The 24,386-nt window shown below is 35.6% G+C and overlaps 2 protein-coding genes across 6 annotated transcripts in view; both read left to right on the top strand.

Moving 5' to 3' along the window:
* Window positions 1–2,369: 2,369 nt before the first annotated feature.
* ARL6 (ADP ribosylation factor like GTPase 6) lies at window positions 2,370–18,797 on the top strand. Of its 4 annotated transcripts, none has more exons than XM_039335683.1 (9): window positions 2,370–2,553; window positions 4,129–4,289; window positions 8,039–8,100; window positions 9,369–9,437; window positions 12,385–12,479; window positions 13,746–13,875; window positions 15,795–15,850; window positions 15,964–15,976; window positions 17,550–18,797. In XM_039335683.1, the coding sequence occupies exons 2-9, from the start codon at window positions 4,167–4,169 to the stop codon at window positions 17,581–17,583; spliced, it is 582 nt and encodes a 193-aa protein (XP_039191617.1). In that variant the 5' UTR covers window positions 2,370–2,553; window positions 4,129–4,166; the 3' UTR covers window positions 17,584–18,797. The 4 variants fall into 4 exon arrangements, with proteins under 4 accessions (XP_039191617.1, XP_039191616.1, XP_039191619.1 ...); XM_039335682.1 differs by lacking the exon at window positions 2,370–2,553 and adding an exon at window positions 2,707–2,818; XM_039335684.1 differs by lacking the exon at window positions 2,370–2,553 and adding an exon at window positions 3,519–3,963.
* Window positions 18,798–21,914: 3,117 nt separating this feature from the next.
* Window positions 21,915–24,386, top strand: part of CRYBG3 (crystallin beta-gamma domain containing 3) — a 60,630-nt gene continuing 58,158 nt past the window's right edge. Inside the window, exon 1 of one of the 2 annotated variants that reach the window (XM_039335679.1) lies at window positions 21,915–22,349. In XM_039335679.1, the coding sequence (XP_039191613.1) occupies window positions 22,216–22,349 (134 nt within the window). In that variant the 5' untranslated portion in view covers window positions 21,915–22,215. The remainder of the gene's footprint in view (window positions 22,350–24,386) is intronic. The other variant, XM_039335678.1, reaches the window with a different exon arrangement.

The raw sequence follows: 24,386 nt of genomic DNA, 5'->3' as shown, positions 1-24,386 counted from the left end.
ACTAAGATATTTATTAGCAAATAAAAGTACAGTACTCGTGGTTATTTCTAAGTGTGTTTGTTCGCCTAAATTGTGTAATTTAAAAAATCCTACAGATTAGAGAAACCAGCTATTTTTATTAATGCACACATAACAGATAATAGAAACTCAGAATTTTTAGAACCAGATAATGAAAATGCCTAGCTACTACTTTTAAAAAAAAAATTAATAACATATGCACTGGATCAAAGCAAAGCTAAGAGACATTGTTCCTGTACTGTATTATCCCATCTGTTTCACATAACAAGAAAATGTGAACTATGTAATGTAGACAATAGCATGCACTGCTTCCTGACCTTGAACTACTGATTTAAAGGCAAAAGAGTAGAGCGAAATCTAGATTGGCTGGGGTGGGGATCTAATCCTTCCTCGCAACTATGAACTTGGGAGATACAGATAAGAAGCCTGACTTTTCTCTAGTTCTTTTATAGAAAGAGATGTTATAAATATAGTACAATCTGAAATGTGGGTATTATCTCTAGAAATAAACTGCAATTAAACTGACCAGGGCTTCATTCTTCTATTAGTAAACCTTCCAATACAACTGAATTGGTGGAACAGTTGCCATAAGACAATTCAAGAACAACTGCTTTAAAGCAGCATGTTAACAGAGACAATCTGTATACTGGTTATTAAACAAATCTAGGCACAAAATAATTCAAACATTCTATAATCTATAACTTGCAAAATATCAGCAAATGGCTGATTATTACCTGAAGTGCAAAAGCTAGAAAAGATGTATACTTCCTATAAAAATTCTAAGTACTCTTTGGGGAAGGTTCTTCCAGACTATGTGAGTACAATTCACATACCGTACCATTAGCCAATCCTCAATTTCAGTGAGGAAATGAAAAAAAAAAAGAAACCAGACTGTTAAATATACTTAAAATCTATTTATTCAGAAATGCATTAGCAAATAGCAGATATGGACAAGAAATACAATCATATATTAATCCAGGTACAAGTACATGCAAAGATCAGTAAAATCACATAGGAATGATTGGGGAAGGATCCTATGCACACTGAATCAGTAACAGATTATAAAATAAACGCTCATTTAATTTCAGATGCGGATTTTTGTTGTCTTAAAACATGTTAATTCATCAAGGCAACAATTGACAACTCTTAATTTAACTTATATGCAGAGCACATCATGAGAAAGGCAGGGCTAGATGAATCAAAAATTGGAATTAAGATTGCCAGGAGTAATATCAACAACCTAAGATATGCAGATGATACCACTCTAATAGCAGAAAGTGAAGAGGAACTAAAGAGCCTCTTGATGCAGGTGAAGAAGGAAAATGCAAAAGTTGGCTTGCAACTCAACATTAAGAAAACCAAGATCATGGTATCCATCCCTCTCAATTCCTGGCAAATAGATGAGGAAGAAATGGAGGTAGTGACAGATTTTATCTTCCTGGGCTCCAAGATCACCACAGATGGGGAGCCAAGAAATTAAAATACGCTTGCTCCTGGGGAAGAAAGCTATGGCAAATCTAGACAGCATACTAAAAAGCAGAGACATCACCCTGCCAACAAAAGTAGTATAGTCAAGGCCAGGGGTAGGCAACCTTGGCTCTTTTATGACTCATGGACTTCAACTCCCAGAATTCCTGAGCCAGCCATGCTGGCTCAAGAATTCTGGGAGTTGAAGTCCATGAGTCATAAAAGAGCCAAGGTTGCCTACCCCTGGTCAAGGCCATGGTTTTCCCAGTTGCAATGTATGGCTGTGAAAATTGGACCATAAGAAAGGCTGAGCGCAAAAAAATTGAAGCCTTTGAATTATGTTGCTGGAGAAGACTCCTGCGAGTCCCTTGGACTGCAAGGCGTTCAAACCAATCAGTCCTAGAAGAGATCAACCCGACTGCTCTTTAGAAGGCCACATTCTGAAGTTGAAACTCAAATACTTTGGCCACCTAATGAGAAGGAAGGACTCACTGGAGAAGGGCCTAATGCTGGAAAAGATTTGAGGGCAATAGAAGAAGGGGACGACAGAGAACGAGGTGGCTGGATGGAGTCACTGAAGCAGTAGGCGTGAGCTGAAATGGACTCCAGAAGATGGTAGAGGACATGAAGGCCTGGAAGAACATTGTCCATGGGGTCGCGATAGGTCGGACACAACTTCGCAACTAACAATATACAATAGGAAGGAGAACGGCTGTAAATCGGCGCGCAATATAATTTAGTAGGTTACTATTTCGAATTAATAGGGCGGGTGAGGTTAATTTGCGTTTCCAGAGTGCCTTTATACGTTAACAGGCAGTCGTCTTTCTCAATCAGATCTCTGACACAAATACCCCTCAGGATCCAACCTTCACCTCAATATGCAGATATAATGAGCTTTTAAATGTTTAATTTAAAGAAGACATTGACGAAACCCCAAATGTGGAGGGCGGAGTCTACCCGGATTACTGTTCCTTCCCAAAGCACGTCTTCGTCACCGTTATATTCAAACCCTGAACCCGTCTCTTGATATTTCTGTATTCCTCGTCGCGAAAAGATTCAGGGCGAAAGGTAAGCGCTTTTATGGCGGATCGGCCCCGCTTTTTTTATTTAGGCAAGAGCGACTCTTCACCTAGCAGAGAACTAGCAAAACTTCACCCCCACCCTGGACTGGACAATAACGCTCCGCCTCGAGGAGGGCGTGCCTTACAGAACGGTTCTGTTTCCGAGGTAACGACGTAGGCGTCGGGGAAGTGTGGGGAGGGGGGGAGAAGAGAAAGAGGTTCTTGCTCTTTCAAGGCCCGACGGACAACTGCTGTTGGTTGCTTTTTCTTTGGTGAGTCTAATAGCGGCGCGGATTCCTGCTCCTTTAAAAAAAGGTGGGGGGGAGGTGCGTTGGGTTGAGTGCTTCTCTTGTACTTTTCATTTATGTAGCCTTTCTCTGTAAGATTAGGTCACCTGGATTTCATAGCTTTCCCTTTGGACGAATCCTGGGAGAGGATTAGTATAGCTATCCGAAAGAGCGTGATCGACTCACGCTAACCCAGCCAGCTTCATGGCAAAGCAAGGATTTTAAATCCGGGTTTAACCATGTCATTCTTAAAGCGGCTCCCCAGATGCGTAGGATTTAAAGGCGCATCGTTCTCTAGGAAGGCATTCTGGACTTGGAGTCTATCTATTTGAAAAGCACCAGTGTGGGAAATAGTGCTCTTGATTACCCTTTAAAAATTCTGATATCTGGGTGGAACTAGAAAAGCGAACCAGAAAAGTTTATTTACAGTTGGGGGGGGAGGGGATGCTACATCCTTAAATACCTGTCTTGCCTAATTATTTGTAAATTTCATGTAAAAGAAGAAATGGCAAATTAGCATGAAAATAAATTCAGGCACAATCCACATTTCCAATAATGCATCTAGACCTTTTTAGAGGAACACTGAGTGGAAAAAAACTCATTGGTTTCAGCTTAATATTTTATTTGGAAATCTGTTTGCCTACTCAGAAGAAGCAGACTAAGTGTATTTTCTTTGTGAAGTGTTATAAATGTGATTTTTCCATGTTTGTCACATCTGACTGAAAATATTATCCACTTGTATCCAAAGGCCCCTGTAGTCCCACTATATTTAAAGATGCAAAGGTTTTATAAAGCTAAACTACTGATAATAGATATTGTAATGTAGAACTGACATCCTTTTTAATTAGGCATGAAACTCTTATTTGCGGGTATGATATAATTACTGGGTTCACTTCTTGGTCCTTGAATATTTTTAATAGTGCACTGTACAGAATGTTCTGATTTTGGTTAAACTGTAAAACAATAAACATAGATCTACTTCACTAACCTCATTGCACAATGCTTTATGAATTATAAAATCACATTTATCCATTGACAGAAAGATATTGTGCTTTAACAGGAAGATAAGTACCTAGCCTGTTTTGACCAGAAGACTTTCCAAATAAGCAGCTTATCTACTTGTTCCTTAGGTAACCAACCTGCTGTGACATGATTTGCAATTATTTCTTCTCTAAGATGCTTCTGATTTAATTGTTTTAGAACCTTTGCCTTCATGTTCATCTATAGTAATTTCAACTTTTAAATCTATCTATCTATCTATCTATCTATCTATCTATCTATCTATCTATCTATAGCCTTCAGAAACACCAAATTGTGCCATTCAATCAAAATTATGGGATTATTTGATAAACTGGCAAGTTGGCTCGGTCTGAAAAAGAAAGAAGTTCATGTTCTGTGCCTTGGATTAGACAACAGTGGTAAAACAACAATTATCAACAAGTTAAAACCATATAATGTAAGTAGACATTTTTAGTTTACTACTAATTTGGTTTATATTGTTGAAAAGCTGACATTTATCACTGGAGATATTTATGGAAATATGGAATGTTTAATACATTGCAATATTTAATTTCAAGACTATTTACTCCTTTGAGAAGGAGTAAATAGCAAGTAAGCGTTTAATGTTAATATGGTTTATCTTTCCAAAAATAAATGCTAAATAGGAATTGTGTTTAGATTTGTAACTCAGAACTTAAAAATTAAATATTCGTTGGACTGTAAATTTAATCTAATGAAATAAAATAAATAATGTAGTTCAATATACAATAGAATACAAAAGGGAACATTGTGAAAGTATTAATTACTATGATTGTGATACCTTAATTCATAGCCAGGTAACTTGTTAATTGTACTTAATTGTTTGAATTGAATCATAAACTAAGTAAATGGAATGTATTCCCCAACTCCCTCAGCCCCTTCCCTCCATAACACTCAAAACTTTCCTATTCAATTAAAAACCCTACCCATTTTTTATATGCACTGCAACTCATGGAAGAAGGGCAGAGTTTCCATTGTGTGATTATGGCTGCCATCTTGACTTTTCCATTCTCTTTCCCCATGAAAAGGGACCCCCATCCCCAAACCCACCTACTTCATGCACATTTCCTTTGTGGGTTTGTACCAGTCCCTCTTTCTCAGTCCAATTGGGGATAGCTGGCAATTGCAGGAATAAAACTGGAGGCCAGAATGCTACAGTCACAAAACCTCTCCAATCTTTGGAGGAAAAGCAAAATACTGCCAAATGACTAAATAAAGAAGGAACCCTTCCTGCTTGGCACTTGGGCAAATGCCCCGGCAGAGTTTTCCCTAACCTGGCCAAGCATATGGTACAAATACGGTAAGATTCTAAAAAGAGTGCACAGAAAAGCAACAAAGATGATGGGGGGGGGGTTGAAGGCTAAAACCGTTGAAGAACGGTTGTTGGATTTGTTAACGAAAAGAAGGACTAGGGGGGACATGATAGCAGTGTTCCAATATTTGAGGAGCTGCCACAAAGAAGAGGGGGTCAATTTATTTTTCCAAAGCACCCAGAAGCAAAACAGAAGCCATGGATGGAAACTGAACAGAGAGAAGCAACCTAGAACTAAGGAAAAAATTCCTGACAGAACAATTAATCGGTGGAAAGGCTTGCCTTCAGAAGTTGTGGGTGCTCCAACACTAGGAGATTTTTAAGAAGAGATTGGACAGCTATTTGGCTGAAATAGTGTAGGGTCTCCTGCAAGGTCCCTTCCAACTTTGTTATTCTGTTAAATGATCTCAAGCTCATTGGTTCAATGTTAATATTGGCTACTTCTTTAATTTATCCTCTAAGGAAGATGATAAAAGAAATAGTATTAATAGTGAACCATTAAGAACTAATATGTCAGTTTTGCCTTGGCCCGTTAGAGGTTTTATGAATTTTAAACTAGTGTTACATAGTAAAGCAAGTTAATGCTATTTACTGTACATACATGGGCCTCTCATTATACATGTAGTCCTCAACTTAATCACAATTGAGCCCAGAATTTATGTTGCTGGTGAGAACTTTATTAAGTGAGTTTTGCCCATTTTATGATTTTTCTTGCCACATTTGTTAAGTGAATCACTGCAGTTGTTGAATTAGTAACACAGTTAAGTGAACCTGGCTTTCCTAGTCAGAAAGTCACAAATGATAATTACATGATCCCAGGACACTGCAACTGTCATAAATATGAACCAGTTGTCAAGTATCTGAATGTAAATCACATGATCATGGGAATGCTGCGAGGGTCATAACTGAAAAATGGTCATAAGTCACTTTTTTCAGTGTTGTTATAACTTTGAACAGTCACTAAATGATCTGCTATAAGTCAAGAACTCCCTGTTTGCAGTTTTATGTATTTGCAGTTGATATATATGGACCAGAACTAATTATAGTAAAGGTTTTGACATATTTGTGGGTTTGACGATGTGATTCTTATCTGACTGCCATTTTGTATATTTGTAAAAGTATTCATTAGGCCTCAAATACATTTTCTCATTTCTGCTGCCAATCTTATCAATCTGCTCAATCTATATTTTCTTATATCTTTTCAGTACTTCCCACTCACCTCTCATCAGCACTCCCACCTTATCTTCCCATGCACAGTTGCCAGTCTTTGCAGTGCTTTTCTCTTTTCCACCAGGTCATTCATCGCTGACTTTTTTCACAATATACCCCACAAACTTCCAATCAGTCACTGGTCTTCCTAATCCGCTTTAGATTCCAGGCCTCATTATCTGCAGTTTTATTATCCGTAATTATAGGGTAGAATGAAATCCCAATGAATATTGAGGACACACGTGTATATATATATAATGTAGTATGTGCTTATAAGCTTTTTTTTTTCTCTCTCTCTCTCTGGTATCCCAAATCTTATTTTCTTATTTTCAGTCTAGGATTTCAGTCCTATGTTTTATAAAGAATTGTAATGCTTTGGGTTAAAGTGACTATATTTGTACAATATATATTGTGTTTTACATCCTGATTATTGTGGAATTTTATGTTTTTACTTTTGTGTGTAATTAATCCAGAGTATTTTGTTTTTCTGTAGCTTAAAATATGATAAATAAATCACCTCTATAATATTTTTTTGATTTAAATGAGCAATGCCTTGTTGTTTGATTATATCTCTGTAAAAATATTTAAGTCATGAAAGCAGTTAGATGATTAATATCGTTATAAATAATGACTGACTTGTTAAAGAGACAATTTTATAACTACCAAAAACATAGAAGGTATACATGTACTGTACTTAAATGCAAAATACAAAAAAAAGTTGAGATTTACTGGTTCCTAAACATTGCATTGTTTCTTAAGAGTAATTCATCTTCCAGTTAAGAAATAATTCATAAATAGATCATAAATATTTTTATCTTTCTTAATTGGTACATCATTCATTCTCTATGTGTTTCTCAAAAGTTAGGAGATTCCACAATATACTTAGATTGCATGAACAGACCTAATCCATGTAGTTTTTTGAGGAACACAGAAAGTGTACATTAAATATTGGATCCACATCTACAATGTTGATGAGTAACATTGAATGTTGTAATTGAATTATCATAAGATAAACATCAGTGTCAATCCTGATGAATACCTGCTACAAAAGTTATAGGCAAATATTTAGGCTTGAAAGAAATGTATTTATTTATTTATTTATTTGATTTCCACAACACCTAACTCCAAATCAATTGTTGACAGCGCACAGTAAAACACAATAAAAAAGCAATATATAATAATGAAAAAAGGTGGGGACAAAAAAGATGTGGCAAACACATAAAGATGTATACAAAACATAACCAATAAGGGGCTCATCCAAATTAATATAGCACCTGAACAACTCACATTATAAGATAACAGGAATAACTACATCACATTGTTGAGTACTAATAAATGAAGTAAAACTAAATGTAAGTAGCATATATATTAGTGGACTGAATAAAATCAGATAAAAAAAACCTGCAGAGCCACCATTAAGCAGAGTAAAAATTAGGGGCAAACTTAAATGATAAATATTTCTTTTCTATTCAAAAATATATGTATTCTTTTAAAAATGTTAGTATCATTACTTGTTATACATTTTGATAATATAATTTTATTACAGCTTCAATACACTATTATTTCAATTAAGAGAGAATATATATTACTGATTTTTAAATATTAAAATATCAATTTGTTTTTAACTCAAAAATTTTTTTGCACAGGCTCAAGCTCAAGATATTGTTCCTACAATAGGATTCAGTATAGAGAAATTCAAAACATCAAGGTAATATGCTTTTATTCTAATATATTATATCTTTCTATTATATATAATTATGCATTAAATCTTTAAAGAAAATGTTTTAGATGTAACATTTAAATTGTCATATTTTCATTCTGAAAATGTTATGTCCTGAACCACATAAGTAACTCTGAATTGTGCATCTCGCCTGTGAGAAAAGTTTCAATTAATGAACCCAAATCTATAGGAAGAAAAGGTTATTGGAAAAATGGAAGACAGCTTTGATACACACATTTTCAGATGCAGTATCTACCTAAACTAGTTACTTGCTTCTTGAATAAGATCTTGGATTCAAGACATGTTGAGATCATTTTTAGAGAAACTAGTTGGAGAGAAATCATGTGACTATTTTGTTTAGATGTTCTTAGGCAGACCCACCTTGCTTCTTCCATTTCTAGCACTATTCTCATAGTTTAATAGGCAATGTTGGATAAATGTAGGCTAACTTTCTTGCTTTCTTACACGCAAAACACTCCCATTTTTTCTGTTACAGACATCGCCAGTAAATCAGAAAAATAGTTTACAGCTGGGCTCATCTTCCTGACCATATGATAATTGACTGTTAAAGCTACTGACTAGCTTTTAATAGTTAAGGCAGGGCTTTTTTTGTCATAGAACATCCAGAACGGAGTTCCGGGACCTTTTTTGGATGGAACCTTGTAGGATAGGCAAGGCGGGTTGAATGACATGTGTGAATTCCGGCACCATTTTTTTTTTTACAAAGAAAAACACTGATTAAGGGCTGTATAAAATTGTCATCTGGGAACATGTCTGTTTTTTAAAAGATGAATTCTATTCAAGCAGCTTAGAAATCTGGAATTAGATCCTGTACATTTCAAATTAGAAGCAACGCTATATAACATATATTGGACTGCAGTTTAACAAATTTACAGAGGTAGATGTTCTTCAGGACAAATTTTGGGAGCATGGAGGAAAATAAAAGAGAATAATGAGCAATAGTTTTCTTTATATTTAGAAGGGCCCAGCACTGAATAAGACAGCACTGTGAAGATCCAATTAAGTTCTTCTCTGTTTAATATGGCTTATTTCTTTGTATAAAACTATATTCTAAATTTAGATTGACACTTGTCAATAAAACTCATGCATCATATTAAATTGAATATTATTTTTTAAAAAAATGTGTACCAGTCAGAAAGTTATTATTACACTGAATTAGCACAATATAATTTATACAATATTGCAATCCAGAATGAGTCACAGATCTAATGCTCTATTTTATTGTTTCTTTACAGTTTATCATTCACTGTGTTTGATATGTCAGGTCAAGGTAGATACAGAAATCTCTGGGAACATTATTACAAGTAAGTCCATTTTTAACAGTAAGACTTAGTTGTGCATTCCTCTATTAAATTTATGAACATAGTTAAAATAGTTAATAGTTAAAATAAAATATTAGTTAAAATAGTTGCACAGTAAAATTATAATTCAGTTTTTCTTAGACTTGTCTGCAGTATTCTCAAGCATGAACGAAAGGGAAGGAATGATGAATTAATTGGAATAATATAAATATATATATAATAAACTGTATAAAATAATTAGGTAATATATGAAAGATGTTAATTATCTATTCCTGTGAAAATTATTGCTATAGCAGCAAATACTACCTTTTAGATAGTTTTAATACCTTTTAAAGTCATCACCCTTTAAAATGCGCAAATTAAATTCCTATTTTCTAGCAGTCCTGGCTGTACACATAGTCCTTGATTTATGACTATTAATTCATCAGTTACAATACTGAACAAAAGGACTCATGACTGGTCCCCAAAGTTATGGCCATTGCACTGCCCCCATGGTCACATGATCACGATCTGGGCACTTGGTAACTCATTCACCCTAACCCTTGCAATCATGTGATCGCCATTTGCAATCTTCCCTGCTAGTTTTCCCAGAAAGTCAGTGCACTCTTGCACACCTTTCTTGACTTATGCCACTCCTCCAAGCACTCTCCCCAACCCACATGGCACCCCTCGCACATCCCTGTGCATCCTTCCCAACCTATGTGCTGCTTTTCACATACTCCATGCCCCCTTCCTCTCATGAAACCTCACAAACGCTCCCTAACCCAGCCCCTACATCCACTTATTCTTTCCCCCACTGGCAGCAGCCATTTACCTGCCTGCTGGCCTGGGACCTGTAAATTCCTCCTGGCTTCTCCACTGGTCTTTGGGATTCAGTTAACTATGACAATTGGCACTGCAGGGATTGCCATCACTAAGTGATGCCATCATGCTTTATATGACCACATCACAGAGCAACCAAAATTCTAGACCCAATTGTCATTGTAAGTCAAGGGCTAGCTGTAAAGCAACTTAGGAATTGCAACCCATTAATTTTGGGAGGTCTACAAGTTGCACAGTTTGGACTTTATACTTAATACAGTTATAGCTCCTTAATTGTTGAATATGTAGAATAAATTAATGGCCAAATTAAGATACAAGATATTGGCTCTTCTTGTATTAAGAATGTTTGAGTGCCTATGCAATTAACTTTATGTAACATGAATTAAAATTCTTTCCTTGAATAGTTACATGAAATAATATAAAATTATTGATATATTATGGATTGATATGCTGGTTAATGAATTGAGTTATGTCTCCTTTCTCCGGTATTTAAACATTGCACATCTTGGAAACATTAGAGTTTACTGCTTAATTCATTGTGCAAAAATTAGATAAAAAGCTGCTACATTAAGCATCTAAGCTTCTATTCCACACTATTTATTTATTTATTTATTTATTTATTTATTTATTTATTTATTTATTTGTTTATTTATTTTGAAAGATTACAAATACAGAAACTTTAAAGTATCACCCCATTGCAATTTCAAATGAAGTTGCTATTTTTGTTTTTAAAGTATATTGACACTATACTCTCATACTTACTGAGAGTAAATCACACTGAGCTCTATAAATGTATGAGTGCATAAATACAGAATTGTCTTTTAAACTGATTTTATAGTAGTTAAGTTTACAGATTTAGCAAATTACCATACTGCTTTTTAAAGGCCCTTAATAGCTTGGATTTAAATTTCTTTAAGCAGAATTTCAGTGAGGAAAATGCCTACCTCATTTTTACGAATAGCTCCGGTTACATTCTTGCAGCACACCACATATTGAATGCCACTGTCTCCTGCTTTGGGGGCAGAGAGGGCTGCTGTGGAGTGGAAATGTAAAAATGCTGTTTTATAACTCCTGTACTACAGTCAGGGCTTTCTTTCTCATAGAACGCCCAGAACAGAGTTCCAGTACCTTTTTGGGATGGAACCTTGTAGGGTAGGCAAGGCGGGTTGTATGATGTGTGTGAGTTCCAGCACCTTTTTTTTTTTTTTAGAAAAAAAGCACTGACTACAGTATATATTGCAATTTGGCATTCAAGTTAGTTTTTGAAATTTTTTTAAATATTGCACTAGAGCACGGATGTCAAAATCGCTGTGTCATGTGACGTTCACGACGTATCGTGACTTTTTTCACATTGCCAGAGCTGGGGTGGGCGCAGCCTCCGCATGATGCAACCGGCCCGTGAGCCGGCAGTTTGACACCCCTGCACTAGAGCACCTTCAATTGAGCTTTCTCAGACTTACTACATTTCCCACTTTTTACAGCTGTTGTAATTGCATGAATTGTTCAATGCACCATGGTAAATGAATGGATGATGAAGTGGTATCATGGAACAAATTTGCCAGTCATTTAATTAGACATTATCTACTGTCTATTTGTATTAATACAGATTATTATCGTTGTTGTTTACAAAAACAACATGTAAATAGGATTTTTTTTCTTCCAAATCCTTGACTTTATCTGAATTACTGTATTCCTTGGAACAAAGAGCTTGCTAATGCACACTGCCCATCATTTCAACCTGGCTTCTACTGCTAGAAGGACCAAACATTTTTGAGAATTACATGAAAATCAGAAATTCTGACTTGTTCATTTCTTAACAAGCCAGAATCAAAAGGTAAGAATAAATCATGCCCTTTGGTTCTGGTCTTTTAAGACAGAAACAAACCAGGTTGCTGGTAATCCTAAACAATTTGCAGAAGTGTCTTGTTTTATTTAGTTGTTCTTATTAGCAAGAGGACTCAAGTAAGGGTAATTAAACAGCACATACCAGTATGCTGCTTTTCTCTATAATTTTGTGTAATTCTGAGACATAGCCTACAATACTTTTTTGCCTCATGGCTTCTTATCACCTTACTATTCAGATTTTTCACACAATGTAATTTGTGTCTTCTGTTTTTATATTATACAGAGATTGTCAGGCCATTATTTTTGTCATTGACAGCAGTGACATACTAAGAATGGTTGTGGCCAAGGAAGAACTTGACACTCTCTTGGCTCATCCAGGTAAGGAATCTTGTTATCATTTAGAATCCTTTTTCAGAATAAATAAACTTCCTCTAGGATAGCCTGTCCCCAGCTTGGTCCTTTAGGTTTTTCAACACTGCATCAGTCGGTGCTGTAATAGAGCCCATCCCCCTTGCTGCTGCTGGTTCTCTTGTCTTTCCTTCCACATTTCCCAGTATTGTAGATTTATTTAATACAACTAGGTCTTTGCACAGGGTATCTATGCATGATAATTTGGGCTGGTTATTTGTGCCTCAAGTGAAATTCTAGATTTATTTGTACTTTGTTTACTCTGTTTTGTATGACATTCTCATGAGTCTACCCCAAGACCAAAGTTCAAAAGCACCTGAATTTTCTATCCTCATTTCCTTAGAGCAGTGATGGTGAACCTTTTAGAGACTGAGTGCCCAAACTGCAACCCAAAATCCACTTATGCATCGCCGGGTGCCGGGTGGGTGTGGCCCATTGGGTGGGGGTGGCTGCGGTGGTAACGGCAGACTGGGTGGGACTAAAAAGTTCAATCAATCAATTCCAACTTTGCAAGATTTTTTTTTCCCGCAAGAAGTTAAAATTGGTTCGCCACCACAGGTTCGCCACCACGACCATTGCCTGCACAATTCTGATCTTTATAAATTGCAACATCTGGGTATCTCTTCTAAGATGGCTTTGCTACCCTACCTACTACTAGTTTGGACTGTATTTCTTGGCAGCTGGTTCTTTTAATGTTAATAGTTGACCCTGAAAGGCAGAGGCTATCCACTACTTCAGTATCTTAATTGTCCATTCTGACTGCTGTACCTATTTAATGTAACATAAATCATAATGTGAATGTGCCACATAGTTTGCATGCTCCCAACCTAACATACCTTTTTAAGCAATTAATCCTTGCTTTTCACAGTTGGCAAATATTCTCTAATAGTTATTCTGGTCTATGTGTGCTGCTTTACTGTTGTTTAGAAAAAAGCACATCAATCTCATATATTTTGGCTTTGTTTTGAAAGATGAGTTTTAAAGTTTCTTTACATGAATAAACAGGATATGTTGGTGCATTTAAAAATGTGTTTTCATTTGCAATAGTTTTTGTGCTTAAACATGTGAGTTTGGAGAATTATTTAGAGATTTTTTTCAGAAACAGATATTCCTAGTAGTCTTTCATCTTGAGAGTTGTAGATTTCAAAGAAGATACTGACAGTGAACAACGTATGTTTCTATTTAAAATAGTTTTCATATATACGGTGACAAATTTAACAAATTATTATGTTCTAGATCTTAAACATCGCCGAATACCAATTCTGTTCTTTGCAAATAAGATGGATCTTAGAGATGCTGTTTCCTCTGTTAAAGTCTCTCATTTACTGACATTAGAGAACATCAAAGACAAGCCATGGCAAATCTGGTAAAATTCTGATTTCATAACTATAAATAAAATAATATTTAATATGAATTAAATACATAATTATATTTTGTATTTGGATTGTGAAAGCAAATTCATTTGATTCCATTGTTCTTTAGTTTTGTTGTGCATACTAGTTAATAGTATGCAGGTCCAATATATCTATTTACTCTCCATGATTCTTATTTGGAAAGTGTTACTTTCACCAATGATGAATATGCAAAATTTTATTGAATACAAGATTTGTGCAAAATGGAAGATAGTTGGTTCCTTCCATGCAATCATGATCAAATAGCCAATGTATGTATGTATGTATTTTTAAATATATATATTTAATATATATGTGTTTGTGTGTGTGTGTGTACACACACACACATATACACACACCTTTTATTTTTATTTTTGGTTTCAATTTGTGTTTATCCAAATTCAAACAGTTTCATTGTGGCTTACATTTAACTATAGAATTTTATTTATTTTATTTCAGAATATAGCATTAATGCATAAAAATTTACAAAAACAGCATATAAAATGTGTATTAAAATATAAAACATCAGAGCATTTTAAAAACGTATAGCACAAGTGATGAATAAAATTATGAATAAAATTAAATTATGTACAAGCAGTTACTGGGATTACTCAACCTGTGACCAAATATCTAGATTGTTTAACCAGTGAGCAGCAGTGTCCTGGAGTGCAAGATTAGCCTCCTGGTGTGAACCCAGGCAACATGACTTTGTCACAGCTAAATACACATTCCAGCTGCTGGACCTCACAAGGATTTCTCAGCAAGAATAAGAATAAATATCCATAATACAGTCTAAAATGTGAAACAATTAAATGTTAGTGGCAACTAACTAAACATTAAAATTAACTTGTAAAAGCCATAACAATACTCTAATACAGCAAAAAAACCCTAATTATATTAATATAATTACACTGAAATGATCCCTGATAAAACTTATGGAAGTAGTTTCCAACAACATAGAAAATGTACTTCAGTATGAATGGCACTTGGAAAAAGCTCAGTTTTACTGCTTTCTGGAGGGACCATCAGTGTCAGGGCTAACTTAATATCTAAAGGGAAACAATTCTATAATAGCAACCACCAAGCATTGGTGTGTTTTTTTTTTTACTTTTATCTACTTATATTTGATGAAATTTTTGCAATGGCTTATAATATAAAAGCACAAGAAATACATATTTAGTCTGATGTGAATGCTGTAGAAATCTAATTCCTGCTAAACACTGTTATAAAAAGAGCACATATATTCCTCTGTATCTGACCACATATTGAATACTGTGTTCTGAATAGCATGTTGAGACAGGCCAGTGTAGGCATAGTCAGAATTGTCAGAATTTTAAGACCTCTTCCAAAATGGCTTCTGGGAGAAAGGTCTTGCATAGTGACAAAATATGCATCTCCATGCATATTGGTTAAAAATATTGGTTAAATAACCAATTTACTAGAATGCTTTCTGTCATCCCTCCTTTAATCCCCTGCTTTATCATTGCCATTTTTTCTGGGGAGATGACACAATTACAAAGCATTGGACTACAACTGGTCCCAACTTTAGGGCATTTGTCTGAGGCCTAGAGCCATTCTTGGAAATAAAAAAAGGACACTGGCAGCTATGTCTTTGATGCCAGTTTTTTAGAACTTTTTTTAAAGTGCTGTTAAGATATAAAGTAGTGTAGATAACTTGGCATGCACCAATGTGGGCAGGTAGAGAAAATCCAGTGTGTTAATATCTTCAGCAGATCAGAAAGCAGGAAGTAATTTCACATTTGATACCATCTATGTTTGAAACTAGATCTTTTAAGTAAAGACCATTGTGTATGTTTATGACTCCTTGAAGCTGATTAATTTTAAAAATATTTCTTCACTTGCTTTTATCACTTACAAGAGTGTTTTCTTTCAGTGCTAGTGATGCTCTTAAAGGAGAAGGATTGCAAGAAGGTGTGGACTGGCTCCAAGGTATGTCTTAATTTTTTCTTTCCTGTTTTTCTTTCCATAAGCCCTCCTTTTTTTAAAAAAAAATATTTTTCCATCATTTCATTTTGTTTTTTCCTGCCTATTTCTGCTGTCAGATCAAATTACACAGTAAGTATCCTTACAATTATTTGGATGCTTCTTTCAGTGACACATTGTCATTCAAACAAAGCTACCTCCATTTTAAAAATTCTATTTTGATTAATATATCAGCAATACTTTTATTCCTATGATTAAAGTCAATATAATATAAAAATACTCATTTCCTTTTTTAAAAAAAATCCTAAGTCATTTAAATTCATTGTAAATAATACAATAACAGTTCTAATTTCTGGTCTAAGTGTGATCCAAATTATAGTTTTTGTTTAAAGCAGCTGAAATTATATATAATAAATATTGTAGTATATATATATTTAAAGTCAATTAGATAAAAATAAAGAGCTCTGGGATGTAAGATAAAAGGCTTTTTTAGCCTTTAATTTAGCCCTTTGCTCTGATGATGTTAACAGGTTGTTAACGAAAGCTCAGCAATTAATTAAAAAAAGCCTTTTATCTTACATCCCAGAGCTCTTTATTTTTATCTGATTGACTTTAAATGTCCATACCTGGGATTCCAATATTCAAAATTATTAAAGATATATATATATGTATGTATGTATGTATGTATGTATATGTATGTATACAACACACAAAAAAAGTTATTATCACAATTTTTAAAATGCGTTTTTACTGTTTCCTGTGTAAAAGCATCTTAAAATGGGTTGCAGAATGCAACACACTAAAAAAAACAATAAATTGAAAAAAATATTTAAAATCAAAAGCAGTTAAAAGAGAAAAAAACAACAAATGCTGAAACAGAAGCCATCTATAGAACTTCATTCCAAGACAATTGTTCATACTCACATTACAAATATGCTGTATGTGAATTATTTCATGTAACATGACTTATAAGTCTAGCCATTCCATTAGTTGTCATAAGCCATGTACTTAAGCAATTTAAGGAAGATGATTTTGCTACTCCTGCCTTATTGAAGTTTGCTTGCTTTAATGTTACCTACAGAGCAACAGTGTTGCTTGAGCTGCCATAACAAAAGAGCAGCTAGAGGCACTTTTCTCAAAAGTAGCTTTCAGGAAGAGGCACTGGACCTCAAGTTATTTTTCTGCAGCAAGCAGAAGATAGCAGATAAATCTACATAAAGAGATCATTATGCCCCTTTACATCACTCTGTTAAAAGATTTAACAGAATAAGATATTGAAATTTAGTTTTGGCTTTGGCAATAAAAATATACATTTTTTGAAATAAAATAACTGGATAGCAACTAACAGTTTCATATAGTTGGTTAACACTTTATTCTAAAACTTTCCAGTCAAGAATTTTACACTAAAAAACACCACTAGATGTCAGCAAAGATTGAAGATTGAGATGTAGAGAAACCTCCTAAATTACTACAATATTTATTATATGGAAATTAAAAACTTTAGTAAATATTGAACATTTTGAAATAGTATCTCAGAACTGTCTATCAAAAACTAGGCTTCTGGACATTTCTGTGCAGGTACCACAAAATCTATAAACATGTACATTAATCCTTAATACCCTAAAATGTTTCTGAATGGAATTTTTTGATGCTATCCTACAAGAAAACTGTATTTTAATATGAATTTTTATTTGTTTTTATCTAGATCAGATCCAAATAATGAAGACATGACAAGTTAATGAACTAATGGAAATGTTAAAGATAATTTATAGGTACTGAAGGCCTTAGACAAAAACTTTAGGCCTGTGTGTTTTCTTGTGTTGGTTTTCATAAAAGCCTTTAAAAATAAAATAGTATTTTTGCTAATAGTTCATAATGGCCATAATGTGACCAGAGATTTAGGTGTGGTCAAATAAAACAATGAAGTAATTGTATATTATTCAAAAACCTTTGGTATAATTTATTTAATTTTTAGTTAGATACCTTAGGGAAATGCATATTGTTATCTTAACAAAAATGATTTCTGAAAAGCTTTGCATAGTGTCTTACATTCAAAACTTCACAATGGCCATGTTTCTTCCTGAACTAAAATTAGATTTAAATTTAATAGTCACAAGAAAGAAAAAATGCTATAAAACTTAAGCTAGTGCACTTCTTGTTCTTTCAAACTTTTTTTTCCTGCAGCTGGGAAGACTATTTTTGTCACTTTTCTTCCCCATCCCTCATTTTTTATATCATCATGTTGTATTGTCTAGCCCACAGATCATAGTTTATCCTAACTCTTGTGTATAAAATAATTTCAAACCATAGTTTTAAATTTGACTTTATAAACCTGTTTTATATAACAAAGCATTGGGAAAGAAGATAATTAAGAGTTAAGAAAAAAAAATGGAAGGTTATTTTTCCAAACAGATAAGAAGATGACAGGTGTACAGGCACCAAGCTAGACTGTTTTGCTCCAAACGAAATCAGTGGGTTTTTTTTCCAAAATATTCAGTTTTCTCTAAGAATAATCTTTTCTTCTGGAATAGGCTGATCCACACATTGCAAGGAGCTTTTTACATGTCTGGAACTGTAATCTAAAAAGTGTGGTATTCTGGATGATACACTTCTGAAAAGGCACTAACGATTTGAATCAACCCCTTAGGCTAAGGAAATTGAACATTCCTAAACCAGACTGTTCTATTTTGCATACTTCTACTCCCATAACACTCGTAGACATCTTGCATGTCTTAGTAGACCATGATTATCATGTAAAACAGCCCACTGCAATAGAATTTGGTATAAGTTTAGCTTGCACAGAAATCAGCTATGCCATACAAGGTTTAGTTAGATGTGAATTGTGATTTTACAAGTTATTTGGATGCTTATGATGTGCTATTTATGTGCTAAATTGTATTGTTTTCTGTAATAGCTAAAATATTTTGATAAATAAAGTACATAACTGACATAATGAATTCTGTATCTTTTAAGATGACAAATTGCATTCATGAAATGAAATAGTCTGAAATATTGTAAGGGAGCATTTCCAGAGACCAGGCTTTACTTGGAAAAAATGCAAAGCAGGTAAAGCACTCAGTAAGCATTGCTTCAAGATACCTGGACTGATATTTTTCCCAGTTAAAAGTTGAAGGGAACAGGCTTTCATTGGAGGGTGAAGCAAGCTAGCAGGACAGAACCTCCACATCTTTGGGCTGTATCAAGAGAAGGGAATGGTTGGGATTCCTTTATTATTTGTTTTATGTTTTCCAATTTTGGGGCTATATAAGTCCTTGGCAGAAGAGCAAAGGTAAGCTAAACTAAAGGGGATACCATGACTACCTCAATCACAAGGCCTGGGAAAACATAAGGCTAATCCCAAAGTGTATATTGCTACAGTGCCTTTGTCAGGATGCTTTGGGTGAATGTTTGATGTTACTGTATACTAATAGAGAGGGAATCATCATCTAAATGATACAAACCTTCTTACCAGAAGTAGGAGTAGGTTATTTTACTGCACCCTAGAAGTGTGAAAAGCTATAATTATTCAAGCATAAGGTCCCTTGGACAGTTGCCAAGGCCTTAGAAGGTGAAGAGAAATAATATCTCTATATGCCTATCTATCCACCTAATCAATGGGATGGGCCTATTTGATGTAGTGCTTACAATGGTGGCCTAGACTGTGAGTTCTAGGCCTCCCTTAGGCATGAAAGCCAGTTGGGTGATTTTGGACCAGTAATTCAGCCCAACCCATCTCACAGGGTTGGTGCTAAAGGGAAAATATGAGATGGGAAAATTTGGTATGTATACTTCCTTGAGTTGACAAAAAATGGTAGAATAAAAATATAAAGTCCCAGGTGTTGGTTAACTGCTACTTACTACTTACCATTTTAATCTCAGAATTTCAATGTAATAATTAATATATAGAATTAAACCTAGCAAGGGTACTGTGCTGGGATTGCCACCATTGATCAAATAACTGATTTTAAGTGTTTCATATGTTTGGAGCATAGTATTTGTCAAAGACCTTCTAAGATAATTGGGATACTCAGGAAGTGGGTTTTTAAATTTCATCGCATACCCTGGTGTGATATTGACAGGTGGTCCTTTGCCAAGGGTGGTGCAGTGGCTCAGTAGTTAAGATGTTGGGCTTGCCAGCTGGAAAGCCAAAAGCCCAGGTTTGAGACTTGAGCGCCATGCAACAGGGTGAGCTCCTGTCCTCACCCCAGCTCCGATCAACCTAGCAGTTCAAAAGCATGCAAATGAGAGTAGATAAATAGGTACCACTTTGTTGGGAAGGTAACAGCGCTCTATGATGTCATCATGCTGGCCACATGACCAAGTCTTCAGACAGCACTGGCTCCACGGCCTCGAAATGGAGATGAGCACACCCGCAATGACGAGTAAAATCCGCAGGGACTCCTTTACCTTATCTTTGCCATGAATCTAGAAGCAGGAGCTTCCTCAAGTTTGGATTTAACTCTGCAGAATGTATTTATTTAGTGTATGGCAAAAATGTTAAAAAGCATCACAATTATATGCTCAAAGAACAAATATGAAACTATTTATAAAATCTCTGGAATTTCCCTGATACATGCTCAAAGGGCATTGTTCCACATTGTCGCACCATCTGCTTTGAAGCACCATAGCTACATTCTAAAAAGGAGAGCTTTCCCCCATTTACAGAATAGGCTAGCATACCTGCCATGTTGAGTCCTAATCCTATTGAGGACTGACCAGGCCTTAAGGGATAGATTGAATACTTTTGCTTCAGCTGTAAAGCAAGGAGTGTTGTGACACTCTGGAGGACCAATAAAGGATCATTCTTGCATCCAGACCTGAAGCAGATTGAAGTTGTTATTCAGAAAGTTTCTGGCTGTCCTAATAGGTGGATGTCTGAAGCAAAGCCTGTTGTTTATAGCATCAGTAATATCTGCATTGATTGGCAGGTGAGTGTTATTATTTTCTTATACTTTCGCAGTATTCCCTTTATGGTGGAGGAATATAGCTCAAAACTGTAACCAGAAAGTGAACCACACACATAGTGTTGTTCACTCTGCAGCATGAAAGAAGTGTTCTTGTACTTACTTACTTAACATTCCCACTGGCATTTATAGAATTATTGTAATTGATTGTTATTTTAATTTGTATTTGTGTATTTTTCTGTCCACAAGACATTCAAAACAGTTCAAATGTAGTTACAAATTGTTTACACACATTTTGGGCTTTTATTTTGAAGATAATACATTGAAATGTTCTTTAAAAAGAAAACTGATTTATGCAATGGCATGCAATTATTTTAGGCTCCAGTCTAAACTCATTTATTCAGAGGGCTTCCTTCTGTGTACATGCCTTACAGCATTTTTTTGTTCTGGAAAAGGAAGTATCTTGGAGAAAACGGATGAAGAATAATAAATACATTTAAGATTATGTAGAAAGACAGGCCTTGGTATGTCCTAGTTACACCAGTTTTTAATACTAGTAAAAAAACAAACCCAGCTCAATCATATACTTTTTATGAGGAATCTAAAAAAAAAATTGAATGCCTGCAGCACTTAAACACTAAAATAGGGCAACCAATTTATGCCTACCTAAGGATAATTCTTATTTGGTTTAAGCAATTTTGACTGCATTAAATTCTGGGACATGATTTCATCAATATTTAGTGGTCTTAAGGCTCAGAAGTATGTATTCCACAACATAGCTGTCTTCCAGATCTCCATGAACATAGTTTGATGATTTTTGTTTGTTTATTTTCTTTTATTGTTTGGGTTTTGTTGGTTTTTTTCTATCATACGTCAGAGTCTTAGGAAAAGGAAGAGCCAAGTAGTTATTTTTTAAACGTTTTAAGAATACTTCTAAAACAGGTTTTCAGCAGATTAAATTAAAGCTGATTGTGGCAGTCACTCCAGTATTCCTTCCACACTGTTGCCGAGAAATCAACACACCTATTTATTGATGGCGACTGTTTATTTTCGGAGGAAAGGCAAAACTCGATCAACCTGAAGTTCTCGGCCGCAGAGGGCAAGGGAGGAGCGGGGGGAGGCAAGACCGGCGAGCGAAAACTCTGGATCACGCGCGCGGGAACTGAAGCTCCTGCGTTGTTCGGAAAAGGCGGGGTTTAGGGAGAAGGGGCGGTGCTAGCCAGGGCCGGGACCCGCCTCCTGGGCCGGGCCGTTGAGGGTGCCGTGCAACTATTTCTGCCTCCACAGCGTAGTAGAGGAAGGGCTCGGCGGCAGGCTTGGTTGTATTCGGTCCCGTTGGGACAATAATGGACTAGAAAGCTAGGCAGAACGAGGGCTTCTGTCCCCAGGACAAGCGTCAGCGATTCGCCCCCTGTTTTTTTTCAGCCTTAGAAAAGAAGTAGCCTGCTGCTTCCCTGGTTGTTGAAGATGTCTGGAGGGAGTACCCGGAGGAGAACCGCTTCCCCCTGGCACAACAATTTATCTCGACTTTTTACGAGAAGTTCTTCCAAGGAACAGGAAGAAGAGAGCAAAGTAGCCCCTGAACTGCACTGCGCACGAAGGTAGGGACGGGGCAAAGTTTGAAGGCAGCAGCGGCGACTCTTCCTTCCTGGCTGGAGTAGGCTGGCTGGGGCTCTCGTGCCTCGTCTCCTCCTTCGCTTCTTCTCTCCTCCCCCCCTCCCTTCACCTCCTCGCCATCCTTCTCCCCGCCCTGCGCTTCGATACTTCTTTGGCATCGTCCCTTCATTTTGGCTGAATTCGCGACAAAACCCAGAGCCGCAAACTTGCCAAACGCTTGTTAGTCTGGCGCGAGCTCAGCCAGAGTCGTTCCGTGGAGGGTTGAGTGCGTTACGCAAAAATCCGCAAAATGGGGTTGAGGAAACTTTTTGTTAACCCCGGATAAATGTATAATGCGAACGCAGCCTTTGTAATGTTAACTAGGCGGTGGTCTTCTGTTTAAATAAGTTTTTTTTAAAAGTCCCGGAAGCTAAGAGCATCTTCAGTATAAGTGCTGTAATTTCACATGGAATAGGCATATGAACTGTGCAGAAAATTAGGTCTCGAACGGTTTGTTGTCATTCAGGGAAGATGGGCTTTAGATAGGTATTACTCTTTTAGGCTCTTTCTTTTTCTCCCGTTCATACACTTAGCCAGTAAACAACATTGGATCATTTAAGTTCAAATACTAATTTCAAGCTTTTTTTACATTTTGGGGAGTACAGCTTTTGCCCTCTGAGAGCTTTTTGGCAAAACCTCTTTGGAAGGTATAGAAACTGAGGGATGGTTCTGATAATAAAAGCAACAGGTCTATTTCTCACACTTTATATCATATTCTACATTTTATTATGAACAGCCCCTGTGTATGTGTACATTTTGCATGGATCTGTGATGGGTGTTATATAAAATACAAGGTAAAAGTAACAGTTAATAAACACTGGTAACCTAAGATAATTCCATGGTGATTTAATATATCCATTCTTAAAGTTTCTGTAAATTAGATAAGTCTTTTTCCTCACTCCTGGTCAAAAAAGCATCAGAACAAATCCAGTGAGGTTCAAACAATCCCTTTTGAATTGCTTTCATGTGCAACATGTTACACACCCTTGGTTCAAATTGTTTAATGATAATCTTAATGGGCCAAAACTTAACAAACAATATTGTATCCAGTAGCAGTACTTATGAACATAATGCATTCTTGTCCCCCCCCCCACACACACACACACTTCCTTTCTCTTCAGCACACCCTGAAATGGAAAGGGGAAAGAATGAGAGGAAATCCCATTGTAAGAATGGTTTTTGGTCATATAATATGTGGCAAAAAGAAAACATTAAAATTATGTAATATTATGTGCCTTTTATTTCCAAGATTATAATATTAATAAACTTTAAATAGCAAAAATAAGCAACCAATCATTTTTTAAAAAATAGGTTTTTATTTTCAAATTGTAGTGCACCACAGTATTGGTTAAGGCATTTCCATGTTGTATAATCTGGTGAATAAGAAATTGTGTGCCTTAAAGTTGGTTAAGAAACTGATCAATTTCTTAGATAAGCCAAAATTGAAATCTAATTTTGTTTTAATTAAAGGTATAACTACTTTGTAGAGAGATGTTTTTATTTTCAATTTGCACATTACAGGGAATTATAAGCATTTTGGTATTTGTAGTTTTTATTTAGCAATAATTAAAATATAACAGTATTATGGAATTTTTCTGATTATTCAATAATGTAGACATAAAGTTATTTGTTTAGAAAGCATCACACACACTTAATAGTTGCAGGTAGTCCTCAACATAAGGGGCATAATGGAACATGCCCACTACAGTCATATGTCATGATGATTAAAAAACAGGTTAGTCACATGACCAACCCAATTTAAAGCCTTTTTGCTATGGGTGCAGTTTTGCCAAAAAGGGGAAGTAAATACTGGGTTTTTAGCAAAACCATGATAAAACACAATCACATGACTGTGGAATACTGCAAATGGCCATAAATGGGTCTGTGTTGCTGAGCACCTGAAGTTCGATCACATGACCTCAGAGAGAAGCTGACTGTCAGAACTTCAAATCTGGCTTGTAAATCCCTTTCTTCAGATCAGT

This window comes from Crotalus tigris, unplaced genomic scaffold (genome assembly GCF_016545835.1).
Source record: "Crotalus tigris isolate CLP2741 ecotype Arizona unplaced genomic scaffold, ASM1654583v1 scf7180000017646.2482762, whole genome shotgun sequence".
In the NCBI taxonomy this organism is placed as follows: Eukaryota; Metazoa; Chordata; class Lepidosauria; order Squamata; family Viperidae; genus Crotalus; species Crotalus tigris.
Note: the sequence above shows the minus strand (reverse complement) of the source record. Positions and strands in the feature narration are given on the sequence as shown.